Source organism: Lemur catta, chromosome 17 (assembly GCF_020740605.2).
Source record: "Lemur catta isolate mLemCat1 chromosome 17, mLemCat1.pri, whole genome shotgun sequence".
NCBI classification, from domain to species: Eukaryota; Metazoa; Chordata; class Mammalia; order Primates; family Lemuridae; genus Lemur; species Lemur catta.
This window is the reverse complement of record NC_059144.1, coordinates 26,351,865-26,368,828: the sequence shown is the minus strand read 5'-3', so window position 1 is coordinate 26,368,828 and position 16,964 is coordinate 26,351,865. Positions and strand designations below refer to the sequence as shown.

Genomic DNA, 16,964 nt, shown 5'->3' with positions numbered 1-16,964 from the left:
TCCTGTAAAAACTTTCCATATTCTAATTTTGGCTGTTATAACCTCATGTGTCTGTTTAGCTCATTCTTCTGTCCTTCAAACTTTTAAACTGGGAGTTAGATCTAGATTGAGGTTGCTGTGAACCTACTATTATATAATATTGTACAATGTCTGGCTGTCCCACTTTTAGTGTTAACATTGATCAATGGGTTTAGGTCAGCCTGATTCATCTGTTATGAAGGCCCCTATCAACCTTTACCTAATGGTTTTAGCAGCCATTGATAATTCGTGATAGGTAAATCATTTCAGCACAAATTGCAACATGGCGACTTTCTAATTCTTTCAAGGCTAGGATTTTTACCTTTGCAATTCTGGACTCCAGGTCTACAATTCCCAATTAAGGCGGCACAGACTCTAGGTGCCATTGTGGAAGCCCTGAGGGCGTTTTGCTTATCACAGTAGCTGGAGGACCCTCCTGGCATTTATAGGCTGAGAGCAGAGATGCTGAAGACAGTAGAGTTCTGCATGATGAACAATGACCCGCATCTCACACAACTTTTGAATGTCTTGTTAGACACTTAGAAATGTGTAAAGCCTACATAAATTAGTTGAGTATAAGGTCATTTTATACATGAACACAAAGTATTTTTTCTACTGTTTTGACATAAGCACATTTTTCCAGGAATGTAACTATGGTGTAAATGAATAAACACCATCCAACCACTATTTTGCTTGCAATTCTCCTAAGAGCCATTTACCATTTCAGAACAGTCATGTTAATAACAGCAACATAGTTCTGTGGTATTTGAGTTGTTGATATAATACATCTGTATAAGCCAGCATCTGTTACTGTGGAATTCACGATAATTCCACATACAGATGTAAACATCAATGTTTTCCAGTATACTCAAGCTCAGATACCTACACATTGAAATATACATTATCATCTTATTAATTACTTTTTCTTCATTTATATTATAGTTATGACTTTATACTGAATCGTTTTGAAATGTACATTAGGTAAGTTAATAGACTGTGAATTCTACTTCAATATAGTAAAGGGTATTTCAAAGAATATTCGTTTTGAAATGGGCAATGGGTCTAAGAGAGTTGAGAATTACTATTTACTTCAGGTCTAGAAATCTTCAGCTTGACTGCTGCCTAGGGCTTAATCTTCAATCTTGCCACCATACGCTGCTTAGATCATAGTGCTGGGAGTGAGGACACTTGAACCCCAGCCCTGGCCCTGCCTCTTTATTAGTGGGTGGTGACCTTATGCAGGTCATCTTACCTCTGTTCCCTTCTGTAAAATAAGAAGGTTAGATCAGACAAGCTGTTCCCAACCTTTTCAGCCACTTTTTATTTTTCTCTACTCTCTCCACAGGACTCAATATTTTTGAAGATTTTGCCAAAGAGACTTGCCAATTATTACTTGTAAAATTTAAATTGATTTCCCATTTTTAACTAACCAAAGGTATGTAATTGCAAACCAGAATAAAATAACAATGGTAGTTTATATTTATTAAGTGCTTGGTATGTGCCCTGCAGCCAACTCTCCCTGCTAACCCCATTATTGCTATCACAATGTGGGCTCCAAACTGGGAAGTGCTGTCTCAGCTAGAGACTAAGGTCCCTGGTCCTTGTTTCCTTTCTCAGAACAGAAGTCTCCAGTCCCAACGCCGCACATCCTAATTTGCAAAGACCTTGGACATCACTTGTTTATACCCCATGCTATTTTGGAAAACTTCTAAAGTTATTAGAGAGGTCGGGAACTATCATGAAATAAAATGAAATGGGTAAGACATTAAGGCATCCCCTCTGGCAAAGTATAATACTTCTGCATCTCTGCATTTTCTCAAAAAGCTTGGCCTGGGGCCTGAACAAAGAGCTCTGGAATGAATTAACTGTGAATCACCTGGGCAGCAACCCTGGATTACTGCATGTAAGCCCCGGAGGCACGGACCCTTGGGCAGACTCGGGGACTCTGGGTGGCCTTAAGATGCTGTAATTAGGGGGCCTAGTAGCAGTGCCAAGAACTCAATGCTTCATTTATATCTTCATTTTCTACGTCCATGCACTAAGACTTTGACAATTTTGTCGAAAACACATGAGGACCAGGGAGGGATCAGTGGCAGGACGGGGATGGCTGGCTGGAACCCCTCTGTAGAAGCGTGGGCTGCCCGCTGCAGGATCCGTACTCACCAGGGAGGCTGCCGGCTGCTGTGTGGGTGGTGTGGAGGAATCCGGAGTGGGTCCACCTCACTGGCAGTAGCAGGGGGGAACTCTCGGCGGGGATGGCTTACATTAGCCCTCTCCCACTGCTCATGGATAGGTGTGATGATTCCAGAAACAATACGAGACCGAAGCTCCTCACTGTTCTTGTAGGTCCTGTGGGAAGTAGAAGAGGAGTCAACGGTTTGCAGTTGGCTGGCAACCCTGCAAACAGTACTCTGGCGGCGACACTGGCGGCGGCCCTGAGAGCTCTTGGTGTTGCACTTGGCCTTTCTGCCAGGGTGGGAGCAGGCCGCCCGGCGGGCCTGGGTGAGGGGGGCAACAGCCTCGTGCTGTCTCCGAGATTTGGGCCTAAGCTTCTTAGGCATCTGAGTTGCCCCTCCTCATTTACCACCCCATTAGAAAGAGGTAAGGGTGGAGGGGCACAGGGCCTGGACTGGTTACTCTTCTGTCCTACCCACCCAAGCCCTCCCTCAGCTTCATTGTGTGTTCATCACGTGTCATGGGAAGGGTCACGGAAGGCAAAGTCTCCATGGGGAGGATGAACCAGGTTCAAGGGACAGGTAGTCAGGGCTCTGGGGATTCAAGGTCCACTTCTGTCACTAACTCAGGGGTCCTCAGAAGGCTGCCACTAACATCAATGCCATCCTGCCTGGACCTCTTCTCTCTGCCTGTGAGAGACAAGCTAGGTGAGCTACAGCTGAGGTGTTGAGGCAGGCTGAGGTAACAGAGAGTGGGCAGGACTCTAGGGTCCCTAAAAAATTGGGGTTTTAAATTGAGCCACATTCTGGCCCATTAACCAAACCTCACAAATTTAAAAGAACTGAAATCATACAGAATATGTTCTCTGACCATACGGAATTATACTAGAAATCAAAACAGAAAGTCTCTAAATATGTGGAAATTAAGCAACATACTTCTAGATAATTCATGGATCAAAGAGGAAGTACTAAAAAAATACAACATATTAAAATATGTAGGATATAACTAAAACATCGTTGAGAGGAACCTTTATAGCACTAAATGCTTACGTCAGAAAAGAGGAAGGAACTCAAATCAATAGTCAAAATTCTGATCTCAAGAACCCAAAAAAAGAAGAGCAAATTAAACTCAAAGCAAATAGAAGTAAGGAAGTAATAATGATAAGAGCAGAAAATAAGGAAAACATGAAAAGAATAGAGAACATTAACGAAACAAAAAGCTCGTTCTTTAAAAAAAAAAAAAAAGAAGAATAAAATTGACAAACTTCTACCAAGACTGACAAACACAAAAAGAGAGAAGACATAAATCACCAATATCAAGAAACAGGAGATATTAAAAACAGATCTGTAGCCGCTGACAGGATAATAGGAGAATACTAAGAACAACTTAATTCAGCAACTCGGAATAAATTAATTCTTCAAAACCATGAACTATAACAACTCAGCCAAAATGAAACAGATAATCTGAATAGTTCTATTAAAAGAACTGACTTACACTTAAGCATCCCAAAAAGGAAATCTCCAGGCTCAGATGATTTCAGCGGAGAATTCTATACAACTTTTAAAGAAGAACTAATACCAATTTTACAGTCACTTATAGAAAATATAAGAGGAAAGAACACTCAACAATTGATTTCATGAGGCCAGTATTACTCCAGTATCAAAACCAGACAAAGATAGTACACAAAAAAGAACACTACAGACCAGTATCTCCTATGAACTTAAATGGAAAAATCCTTAACAAAATATTAGCAATTTGAATAAAAAATGTATAAAGAGAATTATACACTATGACCAAGTAGGATTTATTCCAGGTATGCAAGGCTGGTTCAACAGTCACAAACCAATCAATGCAATCTACCATATTAATGAGCTAAAGAAAAAAATTATATGATCATATCAATTGATACAGAAAAAAGCATTTGACAAAATCCAACATGATAAATCCATTCATGATAAAAACTCTCAACAAACTAAGACTAAATGGGAACTTCCTCAACTTGATAAAGAACATTTATAAAAAATGTACAGCACAATATGCTTAATGGTGAAAGACGGACTACTTTGCCCCTAAGACTGGGAACACAAGGATGTTCTTTCTCATTACACTTATTTAACATAATATTGGAAGCTACAGTTACTGCAATAAGGCAAGAAAAAGAAAAGGTATACAGATTAGAAAGTAAGAAATAAAACTGCCTATTTGCAGATGACATGATAGTCTACCTTGAAATTCCCAAGGAAGGTACCAAAAAACTCCTAGAACACCTTGAATTCAGCAAGATGATGGAATACAAAATCAAAACACAAAAATCAACTGCATTTCTATATACTAATAATGAACATTTGAAAACCAAAACTAGGAAGAGAATACCATTTATAATTACGCCCTTTCCTGCTTAAAAAAAATAACAAAACATATACAGGATCCATATGCTGCAAATTACAAAATGATGACAGAAATCAAGTAAGACCTACATAAATGGAGAGATATATCATGTTCATAGCAAAAATGTCTATTCTCCCCGAATTGATCTATAGGTTTAATGCAACTCCTATCAAAATCCCAACAAGGTTTTTCATAGACACAGACAAGCTTATTCTAAAGTTAATATGGAAAGGCACAGCCCTTAGAATAGCTAAAACAATACTGACAAAGAAAAAAGTGGGAGAAATCATTTTACTCAATATTAAGGCCTACCCTATAGCTATAATAACCAATACTGGCAGATTAATATTGGCAGAAGAATAGACATAAAACCAATGGCAAAGAATAGAGAATACAGAGATAGATCCATAGAAGTACAGACAATTGATTTCAAACAAAGTTGTAAAAGTAATTCAATGAAGGAATAACAAATAGTGTTGGAGCTATTGGACTTCCATAGGTAAAAACAAGAACCTTGGCCTAAATCTTACACAGATCATGTTCCCACTTAGAATACAGAGCCTTAGGGACTCTGCTGCTTGCCTGACCAAGCTGGATGGAGGATTTACCTTTCAATCAGATGAGCTGTGTGATCAGAGGAAGGCCTCTGATCTCCCTAAGAAAGTGTAAAACTCAAGCCTGATTCAAAGACCACCAAGTCCTGAAGGAGTTCTCGCACAATTTCTAAGCCTTGGTAGAACAATTCCCATGTTGGTAGTGGCAAAAGACAGCCCATCATCTTGTCTGACACGGAAAGAGCATAGCAGGAGTATAAACCATAGGTTCATGCTCCTTAGCAAATCAGAGTTTGCTGACTGAGGGACACAAATTCCTAGAAGAGCTGAGACACACCACAATGACCTAACAAGGCGGGCTGGAGAGAGGAAGGGGGTTCCGTGCTGCTGGCTGGAAAGCAGGGGAGCAAGGGAGGGCCTCGCAGACCCATACCCCAGCTCTCACAGCCTCAGTTTCCATGGAGATGATTCCTGGTGGTCAGATTTTTTTCCTTTGTATATTTGCAAGAGCTGGACTCAGCACTAAGCACTCTGTCTGCTGACATCTCATTTTATTCTCAGAAAACACTCTGACATAGTACTATTGTGTCCCTCATTTCACAGTAATCAAAAATGAAAACAAAACATACAACATCCCCCTCACACACAAAGCCCCAAAACAAATGTAGACACAATCACAATTCTCTCTCAGTATTGCTGAGGGGACTAAATGCTCTAATGAGGATGAATGGACAATACAGTGCCTGGGTTCTTCCACAGGTTTTGCCAATTTCTCTCCCAGTGGAATTCCAGAATGAAGTCTGGAGAGAGACTACACTCCAAATGTCCTTCCCTTACCCCCTTAAGGGGGCTGGAGGTATCGTAGTGGGTGCAACACCCAGAGCAGCAGCTCTCTGCCACGACCAGGCCTGGCCTCACTTCTCTCTTTCATTCTTTTGTTTACTATGTGCATTACAGACTCAAGCCTTGCCCTCGAGGAGATCATGGCAAATGGGGAAGACCTACTTGAAGAAGTTAATCATAAAATACCCACTTATTAAATGCTTAAAAAGGACATCTTGAAGTATCAAACATGGGGGCCAGAGGAGGCTTATCTGAGGAATTGACATTTAAATTGGGAACCAAAGGATGCACAGAAGATGGTTGTGTGAGGTTGGGGAGAGTGCTCTAGGCAGAAGAAAGAGGTGTGAAGAGGGGTGGAGAATGACACCGTGGCTGAGGCACAGGGACTGAGGGGAAGTGGTGAAGGACAAGGTTGGAGGGGAGGGATGAAGCTTTAAGGCCTCATCAAGGACTTTTTTTCTTTATCCTAAGAGCAATGAACACTCACTGAAGGTTTTTTTTTAAATTGTGGTAAAATACACATAAAATGTATCATCTTAACCATTTTTAAGTATACAGATCAGTAGTATTAAGTGCATTCACCCTTTTGTACAATCACTACTGCCAGCCATCTCTATTAAGTCTTTTCATTTGCAAAACAAACTCTGCACCCATTAAATGATAACTCCTCATTCTCCCCCTTCCAGTCCCTGGCAACCACCATCTACTTTCTGTCTTTATGAATGTGACCACTCTAGGGACCTCATATAAATGGAATCATCTAGTATTTTTCCTTTTGTGACTGGCTTATTTACTTAGTATAATGTCCTCGAGGTTCCTCCATGTTGTAGCATGTGACAGGATTTCCTTCCTTTTTAAAGCTGAAAAATATTCTATTATATGTATATACCACGTTGTGTTTATCCGTTCATCTGTCAATGGACACCTAGTTTGCTTTCACCTTTTGGTTGTTACTAATAATGCTTCTAAGAATGTGGGTGTACAAATATCTCTTCAAGAACCTGCTCTCAATTCTTTTGGGTATATGTCCAGAAGTGGAAATGCAGGATTATGTGGTAATATAATTTTTTGAGAAACTGCCATACTGTTTTCTACAGTGACTACACCATTTTACATTCCCATCAACAGTGCACAAAGGGTCCTATTGATAATTGCTCCACATCCTGGATGACATTTGTTTATGTTCTGTTTTTTTTAACAGTTGCCATCCTAATGGGTGTGAGGTAGTATCACTGAAGGGTTTTCAAGCAAGAGCTGTAACCATGATCTGACCTACGTTTTAAAAAGACTGGTCCCACTGCTATGTAGGAAATCCACTGGAGGGTGGTGAGCAGGAGCAGAACACGTAAGCCTTCTCCTCACACACAAGCTGCATGGAGGAGGGGAGGAGACAAAAAGGAGGGGCCAGGCCAGGCGCGGTGGCTCACGCCTGTAATCCTAGCACTCTGGGAGGCCGAGGCCAGTGGATCGCTTGAGGTCAGGAGTTCGAGACCAGCCTGAGCAAGAGCAAGACCCCATCTCTACTAAAACTAGAAAGAAATTATCTGGCCAACTAAAAATATGTATAGAAAAAATTAGCCGGGCATGGTGGCACATGCCTTTAGTCCCAGCTACTCGGGAGGCTGAGGCAGTAGGATCACTTAAGCCCAGGAGTTTGAGGTTGCTGTGAGCTAGGCTGACACCACGGCACTCACTCTAGCCCGGCAACAGAGGGAGACTCTGTCTCAAAAAAAAAAAAACAAAAAACAAAAAACAGAATCGAGAAGTGACTGTGCCCAGGAGTGAAAGGTTCTTTTGTTCACCATCCTCAATTTTCTGGACATTTCTACCAGATTCATTGTATCTTGCCACTGGTTCTTTCTTTTTCCCAGGGAAAAGGCATCATTTAGAAGTACCTGTGGAAGTCGCCCAAGTGTTCTGCATCGACATAATCATTTAAGTTCAGGGTCAAGTCTGCCACTTGCTGTGTGCCATATTCCTAGAAAAATGAAAACAAAAAATGAGAGACTGGGATATTTGTGGGCTAATGAGTAGGTAGGCTGGGTGAGGGCAACAATTAAACATTCAACCTCAAGAAATACATATATTCACAAAGACACATATATAAGGACTATTTATAATATATGAAAGACCCTCCTAATGCTTGGAGAATTCTCTGATTTGGGAATATGGCCTTTCCAAGGCAGAGGCCAGAAAACTTACTTCCTAGGCTCCTTTACAGCTCAGGCGCAGGCATATAAGCGAGGTGTTAAATGGATGTGTCAACTTTGACTTAAGGTGAGCAACATGGAGCAGCAGGCCCAGCAAGAACCAGCCATCTTGCTAATGAGGGTAGCAGCAGAGGCTGCAGTGGTCCCAATATCAACGGCTGAAGAGAAAGGGGCACTACAGCGGACAGTATCAGCCAGTACCTAATACTTGGCAGACGTGGCAGCAGCAGTGGTTTCCATGGCATGATTTGGGACACTGTTTCTGGAAGCCCAGCTTTGAACCTCTTTCAATAAGCTATCCTGGTTCTTTTAATAAATCATTTCTGCTTAAACTAACCTGAGCAGATTCTGTCATTTGCAACTAAGAACTCTATCTGATACAAGATCTAAATGTTCATCAAGAGGGAAATGGATAAATTATGGAATACTACATAGTAGTTAAAATAAATAAGGTTTATCTATAGTATTCCCATGTCAAGACCTCCAAGACGTACTGAGTGAAAAAAGCAAGATGCAGTACAATACATACAGCAGGATACTTTGATATGACCACACACAGACAACCAAGATAAAACTTAACCAAAAAAAAGTCACTGTTCTCCTGGCACTTATAGTCCAGTGGCAGAATATAGACATTAAAGCAAAGCACAAATACTACATAATTACAAGCTGTGACAAGTACCAGGCAGGAAAATAAAATGATGGACTAGAGAGGCATAATCTAGATTTTTCTGGCAGGTGGGGGTGGGGAGACAGAACTGAACTTTTCGAGGAAGTAAAAACGAGAGGGAGTTAGCCAGGCTGAAGGAATAGTGGGGAGAGAGAGAGATTGTGTGTGAGAGAGAGAGAGAGAGAGAGAGACAGAGAGAGAGAGAGAGAGAGAGAGAGAGTATGTATGTGTATGTGTAAGGTGGCAGGCAGTGGAAGGCAGAAGCCCTCCAACACAGGAAACATGAAGTGCAAAGGCTCCAAGGCAGCAAAGAACTCGGCTTATTTAAGGAACCAAAGTAGCCCACTGGGGCTATAGGTTTTTTCTCCTGTCTTGTCACAGAATGGGTTCACCTTAATTTATTTAACCATTCACCTGTTGACAGAAAGTCCTTCCTCCTTAATATCAGGCAGTAAACACCTTGGTGTACTTATCTGTATTTCCATATTTTCTATACTTAGTGTTCTCCCCTCAGGATAAAGTTGCAGAAGTGGAATCACTGGGTGAAGGTCACAAACATTGATGGCTCTGGATCCACATGGTTAAATGGGTTTCAAAAGGGCCATCCCAACCCCACTCTCAGCAGCAGATGCCTGCGTGTCTCAGAGACTCACCAGCACGTTGATGATCATGCTGCTCTCCACGGTGACGGCTTTCACAAGGAGCTTTTTGGACCCATCCTTAGACTCATACCGGAGGACGTAGAGGTCTTTATTGTTGTTCCACCCAGCTGGCAGCAGTTCTGATTTCTTATCATTGGGACCCGGCTGAGAGGATACCAGGGAAGAAAGGAGAAAGATCATGACCTTAGAACACAGACATATAAAAGACCCTATGGATAATCTAATCCCACCCCCTCACTTCACAGATGAGGACAGAGAGGTCAAGAGCAGTGACTTATGTAAGATCTTAGAGCAAGTTAGAGGCCTAGGACCACGGTCTCTGGATTTGTGTTCTACTGCTCTCTTCCTCATATCTGGTTGCCGTTATGACACTGCACTGGAACCTGTCAAGGGTCTGCAGCCTTTGTTTAATAATCATCTCCTTCTCATCCCCCTGCTAAGAATAAGGCAAATCATCTCAAGGGACACTGTAAAATTCTAAAACAGTGTTTTTCAAAGTTTAGACCTTGGGCCATCTGCAACAGGATCACAAGTGTTGACTGAAAACACAGACACTAATGTAACACCTTAGCCCCCAACTGCAGTGGTTTAACAAAAATTACAAACAATTTTCATATATACACAAAATGTAGCCTATGTACCAGATAAAAAAGGGTTACAAAATGGACACCTGTGTATGATAGCTATCACCAGCTTAAGAAACAGAAAATCACTATTACTACTAAAGCCTTGGGTAGCATACCCCAAAGAATGTCCCTCCTTCTGCCTTAAGGGTAACGACTACTCCCTATTTTAAAAAATTTCTTTGCTTTTCCTTACAGTTGTATTACTATACATGCAACCACAATAATACACTGATTCAAAGGTTTCTGAATTTTATACAAATGGCATCACTTCTGCCACTTGCCTTTTTTATTCAATACTGTTTTTTGAGATTCATCCATGTCAGTGCATGTGACTATAGTTGACTCACACTCACAGCTACACAGCATTCCATCACATGAACATGCTGCAGTTGACAGTCACTTGTGGATGGTGATTAGGAGTACTTCCAGTTTGTTCTGCTATCATAAACAATGGTGCTATGAACATTCTTGTACACAACAGGCACACAAGTGGATACATTTCTATAGAATACAGCTGGAGGAAGAACTTTTAATTCATAAGGTCAAATTGTTTTCCAAAGTGGTACTTATTTACACTCCCAGTAGCAATGTCTTGACAGCTCCTGCTGTTCCTGGTGGTCAGCAACAATGCTACTGTCCAACTTTTTAATGCTTGCCAACCTAGTGGGTATAAAATGCATCTTGTAAGTTGTGACGTCTTCCTTTCTTTTCTTTTTTAATAATCCTAGGACTTTCCTTTACACACTAAAGTTTGAGAAATAGTTCTCAAATTATTTCTATAGTAAAAACAAATACAGTGATTTCTAGGTGGGGAAAGACTTCTTAAACAAGACCCATACAAGAAAAAAATGTTGGCTTTGAGACTGTTCATAATTTCTGCAAATCTTTAGACTTTATTTTTATTTTTTTAGAGATGGGGCCTCGTTATATCACCCAGGCTTGTCTTGAACTCCTGGCCTCAAGCAATCCTCCCACCTCAGCCTCCCAAGCAGCTGGGACTATAGGTGTGAGCCACTGTGCCCGACTGTGAGAGACTGTTCATAATTTAAAGCTTATATTCAAAAACAGATGCTACGGACCAAGTTAAAAGGCAGCCACAGACTAGTAAGAAATATTTGCCATGGCTGCAAATGTAAAAGAATTAATAACCTGCACACAAAGGCCTGGAAAATGAACAATAAAAATTGAGGACCCTCAAAACTGGCGAAAGATACAATCAAGGAAAAGAGTGGCTAACAGTATATAAAGAAAGCGTTATTCAATTTCACTAGCAATCAGAGATGCACAGGTTGAAATAATGAGACACCAGATAACATCCATTTGACTGGTATTATCCTCTTTTCTATTTTTTTGCCATATGTTTGTGTGGATGTGGGGAAAATGGGAACCTCCAGGCACTGCTGGTGAGCATTTAAACTTGTACAGCCCCTTTGGAGAGCAATCTGGCAGTATTTAGTACAATTAGGTGAGACAATACCCTGTGACCCCAAATCCCTTACTTTTGGAAAAAACCCTGAGCACAGATATACCGGGGTATGAGAAGGGCTCTTCATCACAGCCTTGGCCAGGGTAGCCAAAGTGGAGGTAGAATATGAAATATGCTTACAGTGCAATGCTATACAGCAGTCAGAAGAAACAAACTTGGTCTAAATGTAACATTATATATAAAATTAAAAAACATCACCTAAAGAAAAGTTCAGAAAAAATAAGGTTTACAGCCCAGCACCATTTATGTAAAATTTTAAAAAGCACACAGAAAATACTACATATATTTTTCACAGATGCATATTTATATTGCTCAACACAGGCAGGTGGACTGGGAAGATCTATATTCACGAGAATATGGTGGGAGGGGTGGGAGTGGGACCAGAGATGAAGAACAATGCCAAAATACCAAAGTCCAGCAAAGCAGGACTTTACACACACCAAAGGCCATAGGAGACTATGAATTGAGAATTGCTGGCCTCTCCTCTGTGGGTGACCCTGGGTGCTCAGGAATTTACTGGGAAAGCAGCCCCAAATAAAATTCAAAATGTCACAACTGGCATGGGTTAAAACCTGGATGGATGACAATGAAATTCACAGGCCTGAAGAAGAGAAATGAGAGTGATCAAAAAATGAAAGTGAAACTAATCAAACCATTCTGCTAAGTGAGAAAGAGAAACTATTCTCTCACCCTAAACTGGAAAAATCTCCTGCAAATAGTTTAGTGTTGTGGATTCAAGGTTTACTTTGGAAGCCAGGAATTTGATGACATACCTAATCTTTGTTCTGTCAAAGGCCTTTCAGTTTATATTATATCCTCCATGTACAGCATTCAATCTACCAGAGTTCTCTCTTGGAATATAGATAATTTGGTCTGGTCACCACCCCATCACCTTTGGCTTCCAGAGTTAAGAGAAAATTCCTGAGGTGAGATGAGGCTGATGTCTCTCACTGCAATGGAACTGATGTTCCCCTCAAAACAGAAGTGGGACTGAGAGGGACAAGCCCTGGTGATATCAGGCCAAACATGGCATTCAACTGCCCTGAAGGCCCTGGCATCAAATATCAAGCATCCCAGAAAGCTACAGTTGGAAAGTAGCCAAAGTACATGGCTGTGTAGTTTAACTCCCTCTGATGAAAAATCTAAGGCCTGAGAGGGGCTGAGAACTGCCCAAGGTCACAGCAAGTCAGGTCCAGGGCTGGGTTTGGAATTCAGAGTTCCTGGCTACCCAGGCTATGGCTGGAGATTTTTCCGAGCCAGGTCCACCAGACTGGCATCAGGAGAGTAAGTATAATTGTCTTCTTAGGCAAATTCCTGGGGCTAGAAGCATTCCTTAATGGCCATGAGTTCACCCCAGTCCCTCTGGGCTAAAAGGCATCCACAGAAACTCCAACAGATCATTTCGGGCATTTTCTCTCTTTCATTGTAATCCCTAGATTTCCTAAAACAAAAACCAAAATTCTCTAACTTATGTGGTGGCCATCTCTATCCCCTTGCCACCTACATCACTGGACACAGCTGTAAAGCTCTTATGAAGAGTGGTGCTGATGTCAAAAAAGAAATCCAAATTTGAATATTGGGCTTTTATTGAAGGCAATGGCAGACAATCTAGCTTTCTATTTAACTGCTTTATTATATAGTCAAGTACATACTCTCGGGACCTTCCTCTCCTTATCACCCCCAGAAGGGTGGGGAGCAGGAGGTGGATGGAAGGGCAACACAAACATCCTCTGAGCTTGGCAAACACTACTGGTCTCAGCTGAGTCTGCTGGCCCCAGACTAGAAAATTAAACCTTCTCTTAAATAAATTAACAGGAAAGATGCCTCTCCAAACGGCTTCTACTCTGAATGGAAGTAGACTCACCAGAAGTGAGAGAAGGACAAGTGCAACCTGAGCCCAGTGGCATTTAAGGAGAAAAGGCAGAGAGAAAAAATACACCACGTTCTGGTTTGCAATCCAAACACTTGTCCCCTCCGGGGGCATGAAAGACTTTGCGCTGGGGTGGACAGAGAGACAGTGGGCAATGCCTCACAAAACTCCCATTCCCCAGGCTCCGTGGCCTCCCCAAAGATGTCTGGAACTTGCATCTGTTTTGGTCTGCAGGGGCTCAACACATAGATAGCACCATAAATGGAGCAGAATTAGATGGACTGGACCTTTGGGAACCAGTCAAGAACCTTTGTTTTTTTAAAAATCAGCATTAATGAGATCATATTCTTTCTGCACACGTCACATGAAAAATGTGGGGCCTCAAGTATATGGCAAGGGGATGAAGCCAGCTGGAAGGAGGCACCAGCCTATGTGAACTGATGTCCCGAAACTGACAAGGTCACTCACACAGGATGAGTGATGGGACCAGTGGTGGGAGCAGATCTGCAGCCTTGATATGTGCTTTTGGAATGGCAAAAGGCGAAGGGAGTCAGACAGGCCCTCTAAAACAAGTTCCTGGCCCTGGGGACAGAGGAGGAAGGGGTTCTGACAGTGTGGCAGAGTAGAAGTAGCTAGCTCGGAGTATATAAGGGGAGTGAGGTACGTGAGGAGGGGCAGAGAGCAGGGCAGACCTGTCCCATCTGAAGAAGAGAGCAAAGAGCAGGGAGCTCCAAAGTCAAAGCTAAGTTTTACTCCTCTTTCCAACCCCACTGTACCTTGCGTCATCCTACACATCAGCTTCCTGGGAGAACTTTCCAGGAAAAGTTGAAATGAAATGACTGGAGCAAGTGAAGAGCTGTTGAAGATCAGAAAGCCAGAGTAGGGCAAGTGGGGAGACACTAGATTTCTGTTGGAAGGACTATGCGCTGAAAGGGGGGCCTGATCCTTGTGACGGGGGGAAGGGGAGCTGTCTCTACCTTGTCCCAAGGTCTGAAATTCTGAAAGGCAAGAGCGGAATGAAGTGCAGTATTAACAGAAGGGCCAAGGACAGATGCATCTGGGAGGAAGAAATGGTTTCTGCTTCTAGGTGTGTGCGTGTATATGTATGTGAGAAAGACTAGCCTTTCTTTTCCAGCCTTGTCTCTACTCTTACAGCCTATATGAGGGATGAGGTATGTGTGAGTCAGGAGGTGAGAATGGGGGTTCCAAATGTGTAGCAGGGGTCCCAGTGAGATACTTGAGATCTGAAAAAAAACGAGCCAGAAATCCCTGACAGTTCTTGTGCTCTAATTCCTGGAGCTGACGGGGGTAAAGTGTGAGAAGGGTACAGTGGCTGGGCATGGTGGCTCACGCCTGTAATCCTATCACTCTGGGAAGCCAAGGAGGGAGGATCGCTCAAGGTCAGGAGTTTGAGACCAGCCTGAGCAAGAGCAAGAACCCATCTCTACTAAAAATAGAAAAAATTAGCCGGGCATGGTGGCACATGCCTGTAATCCCAGCTACTCAGGAGGCTGAGGCAAGAGGATTGCTTGAGCCCAGGAGTTTGAGGTTGTTGTGAGCTAGGCTGATGCCACAACACTCTACTCAGGGTAACAGAGTGAGACTGTCTCAAAAAAAAAAAAAGAGAGAAGGGTACAATGGTCTTGGTCCTTAGTTCTTAGTTCTAAGGGCAGAAAAGAATGGGGACAGTATTGGGGAGAGAGTGATACTTGCCTAAGTGCTCAGAATGTATAAAGTGTGTTTGAGGAAAGGTGACTGAAACTAAGTTAGGAGAATAAAATTAATAAGACTCTGATGTACATCTGAGAAGCTAAAAAAGGATTAGAAGGATTGGGCCATGTGTTGAGAACTGAAGCAGTTAAAAATGAAGGGAAGGTTAAAATCTCACTGCAAGATGCAAGACCTGGGTGGTCTGCTTCCCAAAGCTGGTCTTGGTTCTGAGAATGAGAACTGGTTCTGAGAATGACACTGAGGAGCAGGCGTGAAGTACAGAGTGCCCAAGTGTGTGTATGTGGAGAGCACGGTTGGTAGGATATTTTTTCTGTGGAGCAGATGGGAACTGAAGGGGCAGTGAGTGGGTGAGGCCTAGTTCTCCCGGGGAGCGGAAGTGTAGGATGATGTTGGGGGTGAGGGTCACAGGGAAGGAACAGGGAAGATGGTGGTAGAGCAAAGAATTAATGAGGTGGGTTGGGCCAAGCAGTCCTGGGGCTCTGTGGGAATGACAGGGTCCCTAGCTATAAGAGGCAGAGCTTTAGGATGCAAATACAGGAGGGGCTGGCCCTATGGGTACAGCTATGGGGACAGCTCATTTGATATTCACACTCAGGTGTATGTGTGCATATATGCAGGGAGTGGTTTTCTCCCAGAGTCTGAACTGGGGATGACAGTGTTGAGTGGGCTGCACTGGGCCCTTCAGTAAAGGGTGAAGGGTGTGTGAGTTCTCTGGGCCCAGGCTGAGGGGTGAAGAAAGGGCCCTTAACTGAGGCTGGGTAGGTCAAAGCTCACCTCCACACCCGTGCTTGGATTCAGATGTGTGGTGGATTGAGTGAGTCCCCTCAACCTCACCCCAGGCTGTGTGGTAACGGGCTTAGAGGGGTTCAGGTGAGTGAGGAACGCTCTGGGGAGCTAACCCCCTGTCTCAGTGCCAAGTCCACACAGTCCTGGTCTAAGAGACTGCCAGGGTGTGTTGAAGCAAGTTTCTGTCCTTGGGTTTACAAATCATGTTGTGCCAGCTGTGCTGTGAGGGACTCCGGGCTGGGCTGAGAGAGTTGAGCGTCCCTGACCTGCAAACTTTACCAATGTTGTCCTGAACCCCAGACTTGGAGAGGTGGTCAAGTCTGACGCTCTGGACCAGGTCTTCGGAACTCCGGGTTTGGGCAGAAGACAGCTCCCCCCTCCCGACGGCTGGCTCGGTGGCGTACCTGATCACTGGCACCCAAGCTGTAGTAGCCGTGTGTCACCACTTCCCAGTGCAAGAAGCAGACGAGCGCGTCCTGCGTGCTGGTGATGGCCGCCGCTGCCGATGCGAACAGTACCTCCAGGCCCGCCATGAGCAGCTGCGGCTCCTGCGTGCAAGGAAGGGAGGCGGAGAGAGGAGTGAGTAGGCTTGGCCCTCGGGACGGCTGTAATTCAGCAACGCTCTTCCGCCTGTTCTAGCCCGTCCTACACCTACAGCCAAGATGGAGACGCCAGGGGGTGCGGCGCAGCCGCCGGAAGTAGCTCCAAGCGCCGGCGTGCCTGTGCGAGGCGCGCCGGGCTGGAAACGCGAACGCGACGCTTGAAGGTTCCGCCAGGGAGTGCCCGCAGGGAGCGCGGCTCTTCAAAGCCGGTCTCCCCACCTCCCCTGCGGCGGACAGCGCTGCTTCGCTCAGGGCGTCGCCAGACAGGCCACCTTGCTGTGAGCCACAGAGTTCTCATCCGCAAAATGGGGTACAGTGAGCCGGGGAAGGGGCCAGGAAATAT

At 43.6% G+C, this 16,964-nt stretch overlaps 1 protein-coding gene across 1 annotated transcript in view; it reads right to left on the bottom strand.

The window, feature by feature from the left end:
• The window catches only part of PSMF1 (proteasome inhibitor subunit 1), a 39,507-nt gene extending 22,786 nt beyond the window's left edge, over positions 1-16,721 (bottom strand). Inside the window, exons 1-4 of the mRNA XM_045529563.1 lie at positions 16,424-16,721; positions 9,512-9,664; positions 7,874-7,956; positions 2,182-2,367 (exon numbers count right to left, since the gene is read on the bottom strand). Of these exons, the coding sequence (XP_045385519.1) occupies positions 2,182-2,367; positions 7,874-7,956; positions 9,512-9,664; positions 16,424-16,552 (551 nt within the window). The 5' untranslated portion in view covers positions 16,553-16,721. The remainder of the gene's footprint in view (positions 1-2,181; positions 2,368-7,873; positions 7,957-9,511; positions 9,665-16,423) is intronic.
• Between the last annotated feature and the right edge of the window lie 243 nt (positions 16,722-16,964).